Source organism: Chiloscyllium plagiosum, chromosome 1 (assembly GCF_004010195.1).
Source record: "Chiloscyllium plagiosum isolate BGI_BamShark_2017 chromosome 1, ASM401019v2, whole genome shotgun sequence".
NCBI classification, from domain to species: domain Eukaryota; kingdom Metazoa; phylum Chordata; class Chondrichthyes; order Orectolobiformes; family Hemiscylliidae; genus Chiloscyllium; species Chiloscyllium plagiosum.
The window spans coordinates 46,540,664-46,561,979 of record NC_057710.1 but is presented as its reverse complement, the minus strand read 5'-3'; the positions used below and the strand labels follow the sequence as shown (position 1 = coordinate 46,561,979).

Sequence of the window (21,316 nt, the reverse complement as noted above, 5' to 3'; positions counted from 1 at the left end):
CGCAGAGGGTGGTGGGTGTATGGAATGAGCTGCCAGAGGAAGTGGTGGAGGCTGGTACAATTGCAACATTTAAGGGGCGTTTGGATGGGTATATGAATAGGAAGGGTTTGGAGGGATATGGGCTGGATGCTGGCAGGTGGGACTAGATTGAGTTAGGATATCTGGTCGGCATGGACGGGTTGGACCGAAGGGTCTGTTTCCATGCTGTACATCTCTATGACTCTAATAGGTCAAGTTTTTCTCCTCCTCTGGTAGATCTATCCACACACTGAATCAGAAAATGTTCTTGTGCACACTTACCAGATTCTTCTCCATCCAAGCCCTTAACACTCTGGCAGTTCCAGTCTATGTTTGGAAAGTTAAAATCCACTATCATTACCACCCTATTATTCTTACAGTTAACTGAGATCTCCCTAAAGATTTGTTTCTCAATTTGCCACTGCCTATTGGGGGGTCTATGTGCAATCCCAATAAGGTAATATCCCTTTCTTGTTTCTCAGCTCCACCCAAATACCTTCCCTGGACGTACTCCCAGGAATATCCTCTCTAAGTACAGCTGTAATGTTATTCTTAATCAAAAATGCCAAACACCCTCCTCTCTTGACCCCCATTCTATCCTTCCTATAGCATCTATACCCTGGAACATTAAGCTGTCAGTCCTGACTTATATCTCCGTAATCACTATTATATCCCTGTCCCACGTTTACAACTATGCCCTCAGTTGATGTGCCTTACCTGTGAGGCCTTTTACGTTGAAATAAATGCAGTGTAATTTGTCAGGCCTACCTCAGTCCCTGCTTTGTTTCTGCCTGCCCTGACTGTTTGACTTGCTTCTTTTCCTAACCGCACCAGTCTAAGACTGATCCCCTTTCTCATTATCTCCCTCGGTCCCACCCCATCTCTCTCACACACACACACACACACACACATCCTTACTAGCTCTAGCAAATCTCCCTTCTAGTATATTCGTCTCATTCCAATGCAGATGTAATCCATCCTTCTTATACAAGTCAGTTCTACCCTAGAAGAGATTATTCCAATGAACCAAAATATAAATTATTTTCCCCTGCCCCAGCTGCTCAGCCATGCATTCATCTTCTAGGTCAAGTTGGCAAAAGGAGGGAGAAAGTGTTGGGTATTCTAAAAGGCAATAAGGTGGCCAAGTCACCAGGTCCGGATGGGATCTATCGCAGGTTATTGAGGGAAGCATGAGAGGAAATGACTGTGGCTTTAACAGATATCTTATCAGCATCCTTGAACAATGGGGACATCCCAGAGGACTGGAGAATTGCTAATGTTGTCCCCTTATTTAAGAAAGGTAGTAGGGATAATCCAGATAATTATAGACCTGTGAGCCTGACATCAGTGGGATGGAAGCTGCTGGAAAAGATAATAAGGGATAGGATATATACCCATTTGGAAGAAAATGGGCTCATCAGTGATAGGAAGCATGGTTTTGTGCTGGGAAGGTCATGTCTTACCAACTTAATAGAATTCTTTGAAGAGGTGACAAAGTTGGTTGATGAGGGAAGGGGTGTAGATGTCATATATATGAACTTTAGTAAAGCATTTGGCAAGGTTCCCCATGGTAGGCTGATGGAGAAGATGAAGTTGCATGGGGTCCAGGGGTTTCTAGCTATGTGAATAGGTGGATGAACTGGTTGGGCAACAGAAGACAGAGAGTAGTAGTGGAAGGGAGCTTCTCAAAATGGAGACCTGTGAGTAGTGGTGTTCCACAGGGATCCGTGCTGGGACATTTGTTGTCTGTGATACACATCAATAATTTGGAGGAAGGTGTAGGTTGTCTCATTAGCAAGTTTTCAGATGACAGTAAGATTGATGGGGTAGCAGATAGTGAAGGGGACTGTCAGAGAATACAGCAGAATATAGATAGATTGGAGAGTGGGCAGAAAAATGGCAGATGGAGTTCAATCTAGACAAATGTGAGGTGATGCATTTTGGAAGATCCAATTCAAGAGCGAACAAAACAGTAAATGGAAAAGTCCTGAAGAAAATTGATGTACTGGGTGTTCCGGTCCATTGTTCCCTGAAGGTGGCAATGCAGATCAGTAGAGTGGTCAAGAAGGCATATGGTGTTATGTTACAGTTCTATAAGACTTTGGTTCAGCCACATTTGGAATACTGTGTGCAATTCTGATCACCACATTACCAAAAAAATGATGCTTTGGAGAGGGTGCAGAGGAGGTTCACCCGGATGTTGCCTGGTATGGAGGTTGCTAGCTATGAGGAGAGGTTGAGTAGATTAGGATTATTTTCATTGGAAAGACGGAGGTTGAGAGGGGACCTGATTGAGGCCTACAAAATCTTGAGAGGTGTAGACAGGGTGGATTGCAAGAAACCTTTCTCCCAGAGTGAAGGACTCAGTTACTAGGGATCACAAGTTCAAAGTGAGAGGGGAGATGCTTAGGGGAGATATGCGCAGAAAGCTCTTCACACAGAGGGTGGTGGGTACCTGGAATGCATTGCCAGTGGAGGTGATAAGGTTGAGAACGATAATGTCATTTAAGGCACATGCATGGGCAGGGAGCAAAGGGATACAGATCCTTTAAAAACAGGCAGCAAGTTTAGATAGAGGATCTGGATTGATGCGGGCTTGGAGGGCCGAAGGGCCTGTTCCTGTGCTGTAATTTTCCTTGTTCTTTATTCTCTATCCTCCTATTCTTACTCTCACTAGCTCGTGAAGTAATCCAGATACTACTACACTCAAGGATCTACTTTTTAACCTCCTGCCTAATTTACTATCATTTTGTATAAGAAAGCTATTAAACAAAGAATAACCCCATTTACAAAAATGTATTTACATAGTATTTCACAAAATCTGTCTGAATACAAAAGAAGAAATGAAGTTTTAAAACTTAGTGAAAGATACTGCTAAGAAAGAATGCTATGAATGACTACTACAAGGACCCAGCCAACCCAAGAAATATACTACTAGTTTATTATAAAGTCACATTATTTTAATGATGGTTGATGTGTATTTTCCTTCAGGAACCCAATGTTCACGTTTGATCTTAATGCACCAGTCGGTGATGTTACTTGGTCACCGTACTCTTCAACTGTGTTTGCTGCCGTTACAACAAATGGAAAGGTAATTATATAGTAATAATAAAAACAAAGAACTGTGGATGTTGGAAATCTAAAACAAACAGAAAATGCTGGAGAAACTCAGCAGTTCTAGCAGCGTATGTTGAGAGAGAAGCAGAGTTAAATGTAGGGGAATGGGTCTGGGTGGGTGCGCTTCGGCGGGTCGGTGTGGGCTTGTTGAGCCGAAGGGCCTGTTTCCACACTGTAAGTAATCTAATCTAATGTTTCGAGTCCAGTGACACTTCATCAGAACGCTCTGCTGAAGGGTCACTGGACTCAAAATATTAACCATGCTTTTCTCTCTACCTACGCTGCCAGATCTTCTGAATATTTCTACCACACTGTGTAATGAAAAAGATATTTGCATTTATTTATATTATGAAAGATCTTTTTCCATGCCAGGCTCAATTAATTATTCAAATTTTGTATAGTTACTATCTTAAAGATACAAGCAGGTTGTTATTCCAATTTGATGACTGGATAAACAGTGCTGGAGAACAGAAATATTTAATTCTGTAATTTCAGTATCGAATGTAATTATTGGCATGATGTACACTGAAGCTTCTTAATCAATGTCTGGATATTCCTGAATTGGTGTAACATCAATGTTACAACATCTAGGGAAAGAGAGAAGTTCAGAGGGAAAAAGAGTTCTGATTTAAGAGAAAGGTGGGCAGATTTATAACTTTGACTGAAGTTGACTGGAAACTATTCAGATAAAATCTTGTTCTTTTGATATCAATGTGGAGTTAGGGATAAAAGCGGGCCAGTGTTTCTTTTTCAAAAGATGGCATTCTTCTTAGCCAATTACATGTTAATGTGAGGGTACAACACCAAACTAAATGGGCAGATGGTCTGGTGGTTCTGTCCCCTGCCATGATCGTCTGGAATCAACTTTCAGGCAACATATTTAAAAGGCATCTGGATAGTATTTCATTTCCTGCAACCCAAGATCCTCACTTACTATCTGTTCATCACCCTAACCCATTGTGGAGAGATCAGAGACTTGGGAAAAAGGAACAACATGATTTATCAACACCTCCCTAAAAGGCCGATATCAAGCTGAAAAACACTGCAAAAAAGTTTTCAGCAACTTAAAAGGTTTTCAAATGTTTGTCTCCCATTTATTTAAAATGGTAATTAAAATAGTGAATGCTAGAAAAATTCCAGTGATTCATTGTAATGTGTTACAATTTGGTTGAAATTCTAAACACAATGGGATGTTATTCTACATGCTGTTTTGTGATATATGATACAAAAGAGATGAAAATAAGTTAAGAGGCAAGAAATCCTTTATATGTTTCATCAACTGCCAGCAGTAAATGCTCTTCAGCAGGTCTTTCACTGCCCACATATGTGGGTGGCAGGAATGATTGGATCATGTAATATATAAAACAAAATATCATCAGTCTCTCAAGTTCTGGTTAAAGTTGGGTGGGGATCAAGCCTAAAACCTCATCTGCTTTGATGAAATGCAGTTCAAACTAACACAAAATTACTTCTTTCACAAACATGTCAAGGATAGTAGAACAACATTTTGATGCAGTCTTATAGATAGCTACACTTAAATGACATAAGATGCTAGTTTTATGTGATTTGAAGAACTATAATTTTCACTTTCACTGTTTTCTCTTCCCTTAACTACCAGAATTTGGATATTTTTTCTAACAAGAATACTGAGACATAAATAATAGAAGTAGGATTAGACCAGGAAAAAGAATTACTAGTAGTACTGTCTGCTTCAGCAAGGTTTCATAGTTTAATCATATTGGCCGGGCGCAGATTTGACCAGCAATACAGAGATTAAAAGCTATTGTGTTCCTTGGAGAAATTGTGCAATTGAATTTGAACAATAAGCAATTTTATATGTTTCTTAAGAGACAGTACAACCTTAATTACAAGGGAAAGCCAATGAAATGTAATAAGGTGACATTATGGACAGCAGGTTAATTCAATGATATTTCTTGGGAAACAGTATTGTCTTACGCGCATTATCGTCTCATACTTGTGGTTCAAGGTTAGTCAGAATAGTCAGTTAATGTCTTATGATTCATATTATGAAGACTTCATTGTCTGCTTTATATTTTAATTCAGCTAGCTCAGCAAAGCAGAAATGCAGCTTCCAACCATTTTAGCACAATATTAACCTGAAGCCATTTTGTTATGTTACTTTATATTGAAAAGCCATTTTGTGGTTAATAAAAGCTAGCATAGATTTGTTGCTCCTGACAACAGCCTAAATCCAGATTTTAGATCCTCAGGTGCATTAAGTATAAGAGGTGGGAGGCTATGTTGCAGATGTACAGGACATTAGTTTGGCCACTTTTGGAGTATTGCATGCAATTCTGGTCACCCTCCTACAGGAAGGATGTTGTGAAATTTGAAAGGATTCAGAAAAGGTTTACGAGGATGTTGCCAGGGTTGGAGGGTTTGAGCTCTAGGGAGAAGCTGAATAGACTGCGACTATTTTCCGTGGATTGTCGGAGCCTGAATGGTGACCTTATAGAGATTTATAAAATCATGAGGGGCATGGACAGGGTGAGTAGACAAGATCATTTCCCCAGGGTGGTTGAGTCCAAAATGAGAGGGCATGGGTTTAAGGTGAGAGGGAAAGATTTAAAAGGGACCTAAGGGGCAACTTTATCATGCAGAGGATGGTGCATGTATGGAATGAGCTGCCAGAGGAACTGGTGGAGGCTGGTACAAATACAACATTTAAAAAGCATCTGAGTGGGTATATGAAGAGGAATGGTTTAGAGGGATATGGGCCAAATGCTGACAAATGGGACAAGACTTATATTGAATATCTGGTTGGCAGGGACAAGTTGAACCGAAGGACTGTTTCCATGCTGTATATCTCTGTGACTGTATGACTAACAGGTGATTCAGAATCTCCTCAGTTCATGGACTAAAACAAAGTTAAAAAAAGAATGAGGAGAGGGACTGGTGTGCAAAAGGAGTTTTAGACTGAGTAGGTTCTGTGGCTACGTTCATGCCTGGGTGTCCTTGGAGAGGGAGTACACAGTGTCCACCAATACCCTTGATGCCTTTCTAGATATAAAGAAAGAATTTGAACTGAGTATCAGAGAGCTATGTAGCACTGTACCACAGTGATAGTGAGAAGTGGGTTTGCAAATGCTGGAGATCAGAGTCAAGATTAGAGTTGTGCTGGAAAAGCACAGCAGTCAGGCAGCATCCGAGGAGCAGGAAAATCGATGTTTCAGGAATGATGATATTGACCCTGGTGATAGTGACCCTACCTTTGAGCCAGAAGTCCTGGATTCAAGTCAAACCTGCTTGGGAGGTGTTGAATGACAGTTGCGGACAGGTCGATCAAAAAATATTAAGACTGAGTAGGAGAACTCTTGTGGTGCAGTGGTCTCTACCTCTGCGTCAGAAAGCCTGGTTCAAGACCCACCTGCTCCAGAGGTGTGTCAAGACACATCTGAGCAGATTGATGAAAAATATCTGAGGACTGAGGCTCTATTTTGATTTAGCCCTCACCCCCTCCCCCTACCTTTCCCTCACCTTTGATGATTCACTCCAATCGGCCAAATGGCCTCTTTCTTCTTCAAAACATTTCTGTGATGTGGTGCTTCATTCAGGAGAATTTTATTGATTAGCATCTTTCCAATCCAATGAGAAAGGCATTGGTGGATCTGGTTCTGGCAACTGTGATAATTCAACTGGATTAACTGATAGTACAGAATAATTTAGTAGAAGCTGATCAGTTTTTTAAATAGCAGTTATTTATTGAAAATGGTCAGGAGAAATCTTGAGCAAAAACTAATTAGTTGCAGTAGACTCAATTTTATTGGGATGAGACATTCTTGATAGAAAATTAATCAAGAATAATTAGCACGTTTTTGTTAAGGGGAGGTCATGTCTGACCAACCTGATTGAATCTTTTGAAGAGGTAACTTTAGGTAAGATAAGAGCCAATGGGATCCAAGGAAATTTGGCAATTTGGAATCAGAATTGGGCTGAGTGGCAGGAAGCAGTCGGTGATGGTGATGGTCAAAGGGTATTTTTGTGACTGAAGCCTATGTTCTCAGAGATAAGTGTTTGGGCCCTTGTTGGTTTTGGTTCATATAATTTAGACTTGAGTATAGGAGGGTTGATTTGTAAGTTTCAGATGATATGATAATTGGATAGTATATAGTGAGGAGGATAGCCTTAGATTACAGGAAGATATAGACAGGCCAGTCAGATGGGCTGATCGGTGGCAAATAGAAGTCAATCCAGATAAGTGTGAGGTGCTGCACTTGAGAAGGACAAACAAGGAAGGGAATATATGATGGATGGTAAGGCCCTGGAAAGTATTGAGAATCAGAAGGATGTTCATGTGTCTGTCCACCGGTACAGTAAGGTAGCAAGGACAGGCAGATAAAGTGGTTAAGAACACAAGAACGTAAGAAATAGGAGCAGGCCATCTGGTCTCTCTAGCCTGCTCCGCCATTCAAAAAGATCATGGCTGATCTTTTTGTGGACTCAGCTCCATTTACCCACCCTCTTACCATAACACTTAATTCATTTACTGTTCAAATACCTATTTATCTTTGGCTTGAAAATGAGGTGGCCTCAACGTGGGCAGGGAATTCCGCATTCACAACCTTTTGAGTGAAGATATTCCTCCTCAACACAGTACTAAATCTGTTCCCCTTATGCCTGTGCTCCCCAGTTCTAGTTTCACCTACCAGTGAAACAACATCCCTGCTTCTATCTTATCTATTCCCTTAATAATTTTACATATTTTAATAAGATCTCCCCTCATTATTCTATATTCCAATGAGTATAATTCCAGTCTACTCAGTCTGTCCTCACAAGCCAACCCTCTCAACTCCAAAATCAACCTAGTGAACCTCCTTTGCTCCCCCGCTCCAATACTTTCTCAGGTAAGGAGACCAAAACTGTACATAATACCCCAGGTGTGGCCTCACTAGCACTCATACAGCTGCAGAATAATCTCCCTATTTTTAAACTCAATCCCTCTTAAAGCATATGGGGTATTCACCTTTATTAGCTGAGACATGGAGTTGAATAGAAGGGAGCTTATGCTGAACATGTATAAAATGATGGTTAGGACACAGTTAGAGAATTGCATGCAGTTCTGGAATCCATATTATAGGAGAGACATGATTGCACTTGAGAGATGGCAGAGAAGATTTATGAGGATGTTATCTGGGGTGGACAGTTTTAGTTTTGAGAGAGGGACTGGATAAACTTGGATTGTTTTCCTTGGAGCAGAGGAAATTGAGGGGTGAAAAGATGGAGTTGTAGAAAAGTGTGGGGGACAGGAAGAATTTTTTCCCCTTTGTGAAGAGATCAATGTTTAGGGAACATAGATTTAACATAAGGGGGAAGGAGGTTTTGAGGGGAAAGGAGGAAAAATGAATTTGCCTCGTTGGAATCTTGAATTCATTGTCTGCAAGGGTTGTAAACCTTCGTAACAGTTAAGTATTTAGATGTGCACTTGTAAATGCTAAAGCACAGGCCAAGAGATGGAAAATGGGATTAGAAGAGTTAGGCGCTTGTTTTTAACCAGCACAAACTTAGTGGGCAAAAGGGCCTTTTTCTGTGCTGTAAACCTCTGACAGAACTGTAAAGGGCAAAACTAACAGAATAATTAACTTTCCTTAAAGAGAGAATCGTTGAAATACAATCCCGTGAGAGAGAAAGGTAGAGATTCAAAATTAAATCTGCCTGGAAGATAAGAGATAAAGATTAAGGTGAAGTAGAAGAAGGGTGCGTCCGACAGAGGTCATGTTGATAATAAAAATGAGAATGTAGAAAATTCAGAGGGAATGTAACAGAAAATAAAAGCAAAGATATTAAATAATGTTCACATCTAAAATAAGAAATGATCCCAAAATAGTCTTCTATAAACAAATGGATTGTAAAAAATGTATGAAGAGAAGGGCAACCCATTTTTGGTTTCTACTCAGTCCTATCTTTGAAGCAAATGAGGATACTTACGACGTCACAATGAAAGAAAATAGTTAAGAAACTGAATGGACTAGTAGTGAACAACGAGGAGATATTAAAGGCTGTCTGTGGTTAAAGTTTGTATGTCACAAGGACCAGATAGGATGCATCCAAGGGGACTGAGGGAAGTAAAGGTGGAAATTGTAGAGGTCCACACCATAATCTTCTAATCCTGCTGATGGAGTTACATAAGAGATGAAAGAACTGCAAATGTTGCACCCTTGTTCTAAAACAAGCTTAGTGATATGGTTTAGTCTTGAGGGGGAGTAACTTAACTCGCTGATATGGGGACTCTAGTTAAGGGAATTACTGGCTAGATTGAATTTCATTGGTGGGAGAGAGGCTAGGGAATAGCATTTCTGGAGGAGAAAATCACATTTACATTTATGGTGATCTGAGCCATGCTTGGTATCCCAATATTAACAACAACTGGACAAAATCTAGAATGGAGTCAAATAGGCATTTGATGTCTCTGAAACCAAAACATAGATTTCCTGTGGGGAGGGGTATACAGGTACTAGGCATGCAAGTCTGCACCTCCTAAAACAGTGCCTTGTCTATCCAGCAAACAAAAGGATAAACTTTCCGTTTGTAATCTGAAATGCAAGGACCATGTGCTCTGACATGTTCAAAAAAATGTACTCCATAGCAAGTGTGCAGAAAGATGGAGGGACTGACTGAGAGTCACACAAAATTGGTGTCATCATTGCTGTTCTACAAGACACCAGATTAGCTGAAACAGGCTTTATTTGTGAAGCAATGACATGGAAAGAGTGCTGAAGACTACTGTAATCACATAATAGGCTTTGCAGTGAGCAAGTGGTTGGCACAATCAGTTGAGTACAATCGTGAAATTAATTTTAATGGTCTTTCCAAGAAGGATGTTAGAAACAATATTTGGCAAAATATTAGGTATGGAGTATTGTTCACAAGATCAAACTGGCAAAATAGTACCTTTATGAAAGGCTGCTGCTGGTATTCCAAAAGAAGGAGCACTTTTGGAAGCAGAAGATTTCTCATCAATGATGGGGGCCTGGAATTTGCCCATGATTGCCTCACTTAAGGAAGATGCTATGAGGTTTCTTAAGACCATGCTTCAGAAGACTTGCTCAAGGTCATCCTTCTGTAGAGGCTGTGGTACAATATGCCTGAGTGGATGCGAGATTGAAGTTCATACAATACTTCAAGTCTACAGGTCATAGAAACAAATAAGAAGGCACTGTTAGCCTTCAAGAAGCCTGCGAAGTTTAAACCAGAAGTCTTAAAGCTGAAACCAGAACTCTTAACCTATCTAGAGGCACTTTGCTTTCAGTCTGCTATCTGCAAGTTGGCATTTAAAGCAAAGAGATAAACTTCTGAGCACTTTAGACATGCTGTTAACAAATTGCTGCAGATCAAAAAACTTTGAGAGTGGCACAGAAATAGTTTATAATGTTATTCATAAATCTTCAAAGATTTATTGCAACCTTGAATATAGTTGGAAAATGGGGGCAAAATAGACCGATTTCAGGATACATAACCCATAACCCAAAATATGGCAACATAGCTCACCCAGTCTTAGGCTGAGCAATATTCAGGTGTACCTGTTGGCAGCTTAAAACAACTTTCTACCTTTTTGAATATATTAGTATGGAGCTAAAAGCCTATATGTACTTTTCTGTACCTATCTTTTGAACATAACTTAGAGACAACACATTTTACTTCGTTTTAACTGTTTATACAACACCAGATGACTTTAATATATTATTAACAAGGTACAATGTTTTTATGAGATTACACATTGAGGCATGGGAAGGTAATGCATAAATATTGTCATGGACTTGGAAAACTGAATGGTCTACTTCAGAGCTACAAATACTTCATAATGCCTTGTAATTTTGTAAAGCTTAGAGTAAGTCTAAAATAAAGATATGCATGTTTTTCTACAGTGTAATGATATTTGGAATAGTCTCTAAGCTAAAAGTAATGCAGGGTTAATTCAGTTCTACATAGAGAAATGATGAAAAGCAAATTAAGACTCCATTTCAGAGTTATAAGGATAGGGTTGGGAGATGATTAAATTCCAAAAGATTAAAGAGTCTTCTCTTACAACATAATAACTATGCAGAATAAAATCCAGTTATGTTGTGTTGGTTAATTATTTTGATAGATAAAAAGCAAGTATGACTAGGATTAAGATTATCATTCTGCTGAGAATATGGAATTTGCCATCTGTGGAATGGAGCTAGAGATGAGGATTAAAATTGGAGTGAACATTAACCACTTTCTGAGCTCGGAAGAAATCACAGAATCACTAAAATGCTACAGCACTGAACAAGGCCTTTTCATCCAGCATGTGTATCATCCTCACTGAAGAAGCAATTTACGTGAAATAAAACAAAGCTGTGGATGCTGAAGATCTAAACAAACAAAAACCAGGAATTGCTGGAGAAACTCAGCAGGTCTGGCAGCATCCAGAGAGAGACGCAAAGTTTACGTTTTGTCAGAAGAAGGGTCACTGAACTCAAACTGTAAACTGTTTCTCTCCACAGATGCTGCTAGACCTGCTGAGTTTCTCCAGCAATTTTTTTTTGTCTGTTTAAGTAATTTACCTATAGTTCTACTTCCTGTTCTTCTTCCCAATTCTGTGCATTTTCTTTATCAAATCATAAATCAAATTCCGTCTTAAATCCCTCAATTTAACCTGCCTCGATCAAACTGAAAACAATACACTCCAGGTCCCAACCACACACAGTGAAAATGTTTTTCCTTCGGAAACAGAATGTTCCCATTTGCAATTAAAATGTTTTGTTGAGTGAGATTCATGGCACCTGGTCTGCAAGGCTCACAGAGACTTTTATCATGTAATCTTCTGCTCTTCACCTCATTAATTATGCAACACAGCTGTTTTGCACCCTTCTCAAAATCTCAGGACGAAACATCAAAATTTTCGCCACTGCCAAGAACTTGCAACATTTACGCAGCTGATACCATGTTTAAAACCCAGCTGCCCTATACACCCTGTAAGCTAGAAACTGCTTCCCAGCATGCTCGTGCTGGACCATTGTGACACAAAAAGTAAAATTTATACCCCAGTTCGTGAACAGGGACGCAGAGTTGCTGACAGATGGGGTGGCGGACTGGAGGCCCCATCCTTTGGCCATCTGATTGGTGCAGGAGGAAATGCCATCAGACCCAGTTAGCCTTAACCATAAAGCAGGGAGGAGAAAGTGAGGACTGCAGATGCTGGAGATCAGAATCGAGAGTGAGTTGCTGGGAAAGCACAGCAGATCTGGCAGCATCTGAGGAGCAGGGGAAGTGACATTTCCTGATGAAGAGCTTATACCTGAAATGTCGATTCTCCTAATCCTCGGATGCTACCTGACTTGCTGTGCTTATCCATAGGGCAGCCCACATTAGTGCTGTGGAGGAGGATGCCCAGATGTACAAGAAAAAGCACAATGATGTTTTGTGCACTACAAGGGCAGGAAACACCATTTTCTCCATTACCTCACACTGACAGAGCCACCTCTCACTCTGCCTCTGCCACTGAGCATATATCTCACCAAATTCATAAACTGCAAATCTCACTATTACATGCATCATGTCCATTCAGTGTCTCTTAGCTACCTGATCTTCCAAATTGTTAACCGATCTTGTCCTCTCCACTTCCTGCTCACTCACTGGGGACACACAACTCCTGCTCATGTATCACCATTAATAGCTCTTCCATCCAATTCATCATACTCAATTCCTCCTTTAATGTCTTAATGGAGGAAAAATTGGCCACACCCAAACTGATGTCTGCACAGCACCCCAACAGACCCACCTATGGTCCTTGTTATACTTCACCTGCATGGGGGTCCTAACACCAAGAATGCAAGCACTTGCCTCCGGACACTGGAATGACCAAAAGATTGATTGTCTATGGCCAACACCCTAGCTTGGAATCGGACAAACGTCTTAATTGTGTGGCAGCATCCTGACTAACCATAGTCCCTGATAATCATGATATAACATTGATAGTCCATCTCAGTGGGTGCTTAAGCTAGACTACAGTGCAAACATATTCCAGTGAGCATTGCCACATCTCTGCAACTGGTTGAAGAAAAAATACTCAGCCTGCCGCTCAGAGGACTGCCAGAGACTGGCACTTACATAGCCTTGAAAGGATAAGACCCAATGATATCAGCCATTAAGAATTTTATTTAAATGTACAAGCTGACATGGGGGTGGCATAATTGTTTGTTGAAGGTAATCAGGAAATTTTGGAGAATTCTACCAGTGCTGTATATATCATGTAGCTCCAGTGTGCGAGTGTTTGGCTGCCTAAGGAACAGAAATGGCCGCAAAGAGGCAACTCCTGCACACTCAGTACGTGCCAGATAATATACATAGATCCGAACTCCATCATTACAATCATTTATACTCTGCTCCAACAGCAAGGAAACAGTAAGGTTAGAGATCTTGATCTCACTCTAGGGGCCACTTCCCCTCAAGAAGACAGGATGCTAACAGGAGATATCCAGCTGGAGGAGAAACTACATGTAGGACTACCAGAAGTCTCATTTCAGGACAATCTGGGTGCCTGGCCCACCTCCAACCAGTCTGCCATACCAAAACCCATGCAAACTAAATCTGAGCAAGGTGAAGTTGCATTTGGGCAGCACATAATCAATGGGCCCTCTGTCCACAAATACTTACAAGGTTGCCTCCCTAAAGCTCCAAGGCCAATGACAGTCACTAAAACTGCATATAATCATGGACCCCCGTACGACTGTTCCCGTTTGATGTTCATCTTTCTGATGCTGGAGATTTCACAAAATTAGAGTTCACAGTGCACTAAAATTGAAGGGCAATAATTGAGCAGGAGTATATTGAATATTAACATGGTGTACTGATTATTCCTTTTCTACAAGGTTCAGGAACACAGACTCATTAACTGCTCTTCCATAGTTTAATTCGTATATTCAAAATTCTTCGAATTAGAAAAGCACTGCAGAAAGGGTTATAGTTAGTCAAGAATAAAGATGCATGCTTAGTTAGATAATGTACAATTATTCTTAATTTATTTTTGAGGCAAGAAGAAATCTTTCCAAGCCTTTTCTCAGGAGAAGAAATAAATTGATTGAACCCAGTGATAGTAGCAGGTTTTATATGATCTGTAGTAGGCACAGAATTCAATTAATTGTCTTTTTCTTGTTCTAAGCCTCCCTTGCTTGGTCCGTAGCAACTTCTTAATAATTCAATATTTGCTGAGAAATTACAAAATACATTAAGACATTTTGAAAGTTTTTTTTGTATAGTGTCTTGTCATTAAAATTATTGAAATCACTTTCAGCAGTTGTATGATCAACGTAGCCTTGAAACAAATGTCTGGATCCAAGCACTAAATTATTTAATCAGGGTAAGGGAATTATAGTGATGAATTACTACAAGTCTACTGCTGATTCAAAAAGGTTTTTAGAAATCGGAATTGCATTTATACGTATAGACAAATAAAGAGAGCAACTTATGTTGGTTTTGTATGTACCTCCCTTATTCAATAGTAATGTGTTAAACATAGCACTGTAAACAATTCAGCAAGGTCATGATTTTCAAGTTTTTGACCATTAATTTCTAACCATTAAAACAAAAGTAAAGTACTGCCTATGCTGAAATAGGAACAGAAGGTTGGTTTCCTTCTTATGGACAGAGCAGAGATATTCTATAAAACGGTCAACTAGTCTCTATTCGGTCTTACCAGTGTAAAGGAGAGGACAAGATTTTGGAAATTTCCATGAGCTTCATAGTCCTACACCCTTCATTGTAGAGGCCAGCGTGATTCTGATCTAGGGAAGCCCTGCCTGAAGGTTCCATTCTTTTATCAAAACTTGTTCCCTGTCATTCCCTCAACAACCCACCAGCACAATGAAGTCCATCTGCAAACATGATTTGCCTGCTTTTCCAGGACCCCACAGACTGGCAAGGCCCCTGGCCATCCCCTTTCCGGACTGACTGTGCAATCTCTACCAGAATTACTTAAAAAGAGAACCTCAACTAAATATGGATCAGCTCTGAAACCGATGTCTCCACCCAACTGATCCACCTCCAATTCCGGACCGGTATTTCTTGATCTACAAAACAAATCGTGGTCCAGTACCCAAACTACAAGAACATGAATGCAAGACTCTGGTAGGAGCCAAATGTCTGACCATATGAGGTCATTCCCCTGGACTGCAATTGGACAACCCCTGACTGATTGTAGTTCCTTTTGACTCCACTAAGGACTGCTTCCTTATGACTTTCACGCATGGCCATTTTGGTTGATACTCATGCAGGTGTCAAACCACTTAAGCAGGTGTCGAACACTACAAACTGTAGCACAGTGTTGCATAGCAACAAATCCACTCCACACTATGAGAAGATACCAGCATCACCCTCTTTATGTCACAGAGACTTAAAGCCTGTAATTGATCACTGAAGATCCTGGGTACTATCAAGAGTGAGAGGCACATTAGGGGCTGTGAGCCAATACGTGAGTTCTGAAGTTAATGAATGTTCACTAAGAAAGCAATGTGAAGTAGACAGAAGTTGGTAGCCTCCAGACAAGTACAGGTTGAGTGAAAGAAAGAAGGCAAAGTACCATATAGGCATCCTGTGCAGATGAATAAGGTAAGTGCCCTGTGCAGGAAGTGACCTGGCAAAAGCATACAAGTTGTAAAGTGTCCCTGAGCTCCAAAGTAGTGTGTTAAAGGATTGAAATTAATTGGTCTGAGAGCTGGCATGATGCGGTGAGAATGGTGGTTTGCCAATGGCAATATATGTGGATGAAGGGTTGAGGAGTATGATGACCATGGAGCACACAGGAGCTTGTGCTGAAGACACATTGGATGATGACCATGATAAGAAATCAGCAATCTGCAGCTACAGCTACCCATTCTGATTTGCATGTCAGAAATTTGTACCTTCTAGTTTCTTGGGGAGGCAAAGAGAATTGAAAGTGACAAATAAGTATAATTAATGAGATGCAAATAGATGGAAAGAAGGCAATTCATTCTCTCTGAATGTTTCAAAAGTTCTTGACTTTATTCATGCCACATCAGCGAGGAATAAAGGTTTGCCCTGTGGGATGAGGTGAAGTGGGAAGAAAGTCTAAATGAGAAGAATTAAGCAGAATTATACCATAAGCTTAATTGGTGTCAGCTCATCATGATGCATGGCCTTAGTCTTGACTGCTTTGATGATGTTGAATATAGTCGCCTTGCCGGGGTAATGTTGTGTACATATGGCTGGTGCTCACAAGTTGGCTTATGTCACATCTTGTTCAGTAAGCAGCAAGGGAACTGTGCCAGTAAGTATGATGCAATACATTTGGATAATGTGCCTGTCATGGTAGAATATCTGAGAGTGTGTATAAGATGTGAGATTCAAGTGTGACGCAACAGTGCAACATATGTGAAACTGAGAGGAAACTATGCATGTTAAATATAAGATATCTGTAGAAAGGTGAGTTAAAGGAGGGGCAGTCAATTGGAGAATTTATGGAGCTAGTCGGAAATAGTTTGCTATATTGAAGTAAGTTTTATAAAGTGATCTTGGTGTTGAATGGCATGGAAGGAAAATCAATTATTATTTTGAACCTGAGCAAGGACAGTACTTTATTGGACAATGTAATGTACTATTATAAAGTGTGTCCTTGTGTCGTTCACTCGGTCATTTATGCACAATGTACAGCCTCATGACATATCATAAAATTGTTTCAGAATCCCAAAGCCCTGACACAACAAGTCCCATAGTAAGGATGCTACAGGGTGACCAACCATCTTGCATTTTCCAGGACCACTCCTGTATTTGAGGCCCGCGTCCATGGCACAGAATATCTCTTGCTGTTGGTCCTATTATCTCATGCTTCAATCTTTGTGCATCTGCTGTCTTTAAAAGGATCTGCTCTGTCAGCTCTGACAGGAGCCCAGCCAGATGAATGTTCAAGTGTCCTCTAATTTAATATCTAACAGAAAATGTGACGGAATTTTATGAGGCTATTTTACTTGTATTGATTTGTCGTGGAAATTATAATTAATTTAATAAAACAAAGAATTATATGCAGTTTAGACCTCACCACAAGATGAATTGTCCTGAATTAATTATTTAGAATTCACCATTTAAAATGCAGATTCTTGTGTTTAGCACATAGGATATAGGACAGTACAGCACAGCATAGGAACAGTCCCTTTGGCCTACCATGTCTGTGCCAACCATGATGCCATTCTAAACTAATCCCATCTGCACATGGTCCGTATTCCCTTAGTCCCTGCCTCTTCATATGTCTGTCTAAATGCCTCTCAAACATTGCTACTATATCTGCTCTTACCACCTCCCCTGGCAATGTCTTCCAGGCACCTACCACTCCGCAAAAACATCTTGCCTCGTACATCTCACCTTAAACCTCTGTTCCTAGTATTTGACATTTCCACCCTGGGAAAAAGACTCTGACTATCCACCCTATCAATGCCTGTCATGATTTTCTATACTTCTATCAGGTCATATCTCAATCTCCTACAGTAAAAACACTTATCCACCCTCACCTAAAAGCTAATATAGTCCAATCCAGCCAACATCTCGATAAACATCTTTTGCACACTCTCCAAAGTCGCCACATCTTTCCTGTAATGTGGCAACCAAAACTGCACACAAAACTTCAAATGAAGCTGAACTAAAGTTTTATACAACTGCAGCATGACTTGCCAACCTTTATACTCAGTGCCCTGATCGATGAAAGCAAACATTCTATATACCTTCTCTACCATCTTATTCATTGTGTCACCAATTTCTATGCTCGAGGTTTGCATCCCAAGATCCCTCCATGTATCAGTGCTCCTAAGGGTCCTGCCATTTACCATACTTTCTTCTTGCATTTGACTTCACTTTTCCAGATTAAATGCCATCTGCAAGTTCACTACCCTACTTTCCAACTGATCTATATCATGCTGTGACACTTACTAATCAAATCACCTACATTTTCATCCAAATAAATTTATAGATATTACAAAACAATAGAAGTCTCAGCACTGAACCTCACAGGTCTCCAGTGAGAAAAGCACTCCTGTACAACTACACTTTGTCTTCTATGACCAAGCCGATTTCGTATCCAACTTACCAATTCACCCTAGCTCCCATGTGAATTAATCTTCTGGACCAGTCTACCGTGAGGGACCTTGTCAAATGCTTTAGTAAAGTCCATGTAGGCAACATCAACTACTCTACTCTCAATCATCTTCAAACCTTCCTCAAAAAACTCAAATTTAAGAGACAAGACTTCCCGCCCACAAAGTCATGCCGACTATCCGTAATAAGTCCTCTTTTCCAAATGCAAGTAAATGCAATGGCCTAATGGTATTATCACTTGACTGTTAATCCAGAGTCTTAGTTCATGTTCTGGATTCGAAGCCTGCCATGGCAGATGGTGGAATTTGAATTTAATTTAAAAAGATGTTAAGAGTCTACTGATGACCATGATTCCATTGTTGATTGTCAGAAAAACCTGTGTGATTCACCAATGTCCTTCATGGAAAGAAACCTGCCATTCTTACCTGGTCTGGCCGACATGTGACTCCAGAGCCACAGCAATGTGATTGGCTCTCAACTGCCCTCTGAAATGGCCTCGTAAGCCACTCAGTTCAAGGGCAGCAAGGGATGGGCAATAAATGCTGGCTGCCAGCAATGCCCCACAATTGAATATTTTTTTAAAAACTGTCTCTAAGAAGTTTCTCCAGGATAGGATGAAGGTCTAGGAAAGCCACTTATTTCATCAACAACAATCACAGCCAATGGCCTTTGTTGAAAAGTTTGTTACCAGAAGACTAATCTCGAATTACACCTTGAGAATTTCTGCAGGAGTCTCGGCCTCAACTCCAAGGTGTAGCCTATCATGAGCTGTATGTTATATCCAGTATTCCATCTACTGAAAATGGGGTATTGCTTAGCCTTTCATTGGATGCTTGGGGAAGAAAGCATTATTTAAAATGCCAGGATTGTAATGATAGAATACAAGAAAGTATTGTAAACAGAAAGTCCAATAAAATGTCCTGTTTTAAATTCTTTTGTTGTATTTAAATCAGTCACTCATCTGTAGCAGATTGCCAGATTCTCTGAAGACATGTAAACCCTCTGAAAGACAGTATGTGGAACATTCAGACTTTGAAATTGATAATAGTTCTGGAATGATGGAGGGGCCCTGGATCTGTGAACCTGTTCAAATATTACTGTTGAAAATAGATTAAAGGGATCTGTAAGAAGTGGATTGACCTTAGAAGCTGCTGACTTCAATTATATTAAAAAATGAGTCAGAGGCTAGGAATTCGAGATCAGTAGCCCAACTCCTGATTTGACCCTGTCCACTATCTACAAGGCACATCTCAGGAATATAATCAAATATTTTGCACTTGCCAAGATGAAAGTTCAACACCATCGAGGGCAATGCAGTCAGCAACAGCACCACATTCACCAACTTAAACATTCACCCACTCCTACCATTGATGCACAGTGACAGCCGTGTGTACTATATACAAAATATACTGAGGCAACTCACCAAAGATCCTTCAGGAGGACCTTACATACCCATGACCTCTAACAATTATAGAAGTAAACAGATGGGACCAAACCTGAATATATCTCACAAATCACACACCAAGTAATTCCTTCATTTTGGCTGGATGAAAATCCCAGAATTCCCTTTCTAACTGCACCAAAACCAGATGGATTGCTGTTGTTCCAGAAGGCAGTTCATCACCACTTTCTCACGAGGTAATCAGGAACGGGCAATAAATGCTGGTCTCGCTAGTCAAATCCATTCCTACTGGAAGCGTAAAAGCACACCCTGCTTTGCTGGCGACCTCTTCCCCGTAAGCCACATCATACTACACTCATCTGTCTCCAGGGATCCTGTGATAATACCTACAATGGCCTCAGAGTATTTGCAGAAGCAGCAATCAGTTTCAGGGGCTTTGCTCGGAAAGGAGAGCTGCCAATTAGAGATGGGAAGGTTAGGATTATCATTCTGCTCAAGACACAATACGATGGAGGCCTGATGCTGTTAAGTACCTGCTTGCAAAGGAATGCCAATGTGCCTCCCAGAGTTAAGCAACGCCAGGTTTCTACCAGCCCTCTAATCAGATGGTAGGCCTCCGATTGCTGGAACATTATAGGTATTAACATCCAGCTTTACTGAAATAAACTTGCATGATAACTTTAATTTAATATGACATCTGAGTTGTAAGGATTAAAGACAGGAAGATTCTATCGAAGCACAGGATTATTCCAATAGATAGAAACATTTTGAAGAAAGTTTGTTAGTGTGTACCCTGAACGTGTTGCTGAAAGTGAACTTTGACATCAAGGTTAATGGTAATCCAAGATGGAGGACTGGAAAAATTTCTGGCTGTAAGAGCTGCTCCTTTTTTTGAGGTATTTCAGTTGTTGGAGATGATTTCCTCGAATTCCAGGAGCAGCAATTACTGATTTATATGCTGTTGCATTGTTTTGGAACTTTGGAAAAAAAAAGTCAAAACAACAACAGTTTAAAAGAGAGAAGAGCAGACAAAGGAAGCACATGGTGAGGACAGTGCAGGAGAGAGAGAGAGAGAGAGAGAAAACCTGCACAGTTACCACCTTTGCTGTTTGAATTCGTGTATCGCTGGAGATCGGAGTGCATCTGGGAATATTAACAAACAGTGACATTCACAACTAATCTTGGAGGAACTGTTGGGTGAAGTTCACAGCACAGAATCAGATAAGTTAATTGTTGTTTTAAGTCTGCCCAATAGAAAGTCTGCAGTAGTGGGTACAGTGGATTCTTTCTTGATTATATGTTTTTGGAGATAAGTCTCTTGATTAAACTTAAAATATAAGCCATAGCTATTAATTTAACCTGGAGCAGTGTTTGTAGAGGAATAAGACGATGTTCTTTTCTGGGTCTGTAGATTGTGAAGGAGCAAAAATGGCCTTTGCAGTGATATGTACTTCTTGTCAGATGTGGGAAAGACAGTTTAAGGGTTATTGCGGATTATATCTGCCATAAATGCTGTTGGATGCAAATCTTATCAGATCGAGTGGATCGGTTGGAGAGACAAATAGAAGCGATGAGGAATTTGCAACAGCTACAGTATGTGATGGTGGCAGTTATAGAAAGGGGAGAAAGTGAGGTCTGCAGATGCTGGAGATCAAAGCTGAAACTTTATTGCTGGAACAGCACAGCAGGTCAGGCAGC

At 40.4% G+C, this 21,316-nt stretch overlaps 1 protein-coding gene across 2 annotated transcripts in view; it reads left to right on the top strand.

The window, feature by feature from the left end:
- dnai1.2 (dynein, axonemal, intermediate chain 1, paralog 2) overlaps window positions 1–21,316 on the top strand; it is a 298,205-nt gene that overhangs the window by 187,078 nt on the left and 89,811 nt on the right. For both annotated transcript variants that reach the window (XM_043683992.1, XM_043684070.1), the window contains exon 18: window positions 3,010–3,109. In XM_043683992.1, coding sequence (XP_043539927.1) covers window positions 3,010–3,109 — 100 coding nt within the window. The remainder of the gene's footprint in view (window positions 1–3,009; window positions 3,110–21,316) is intronic.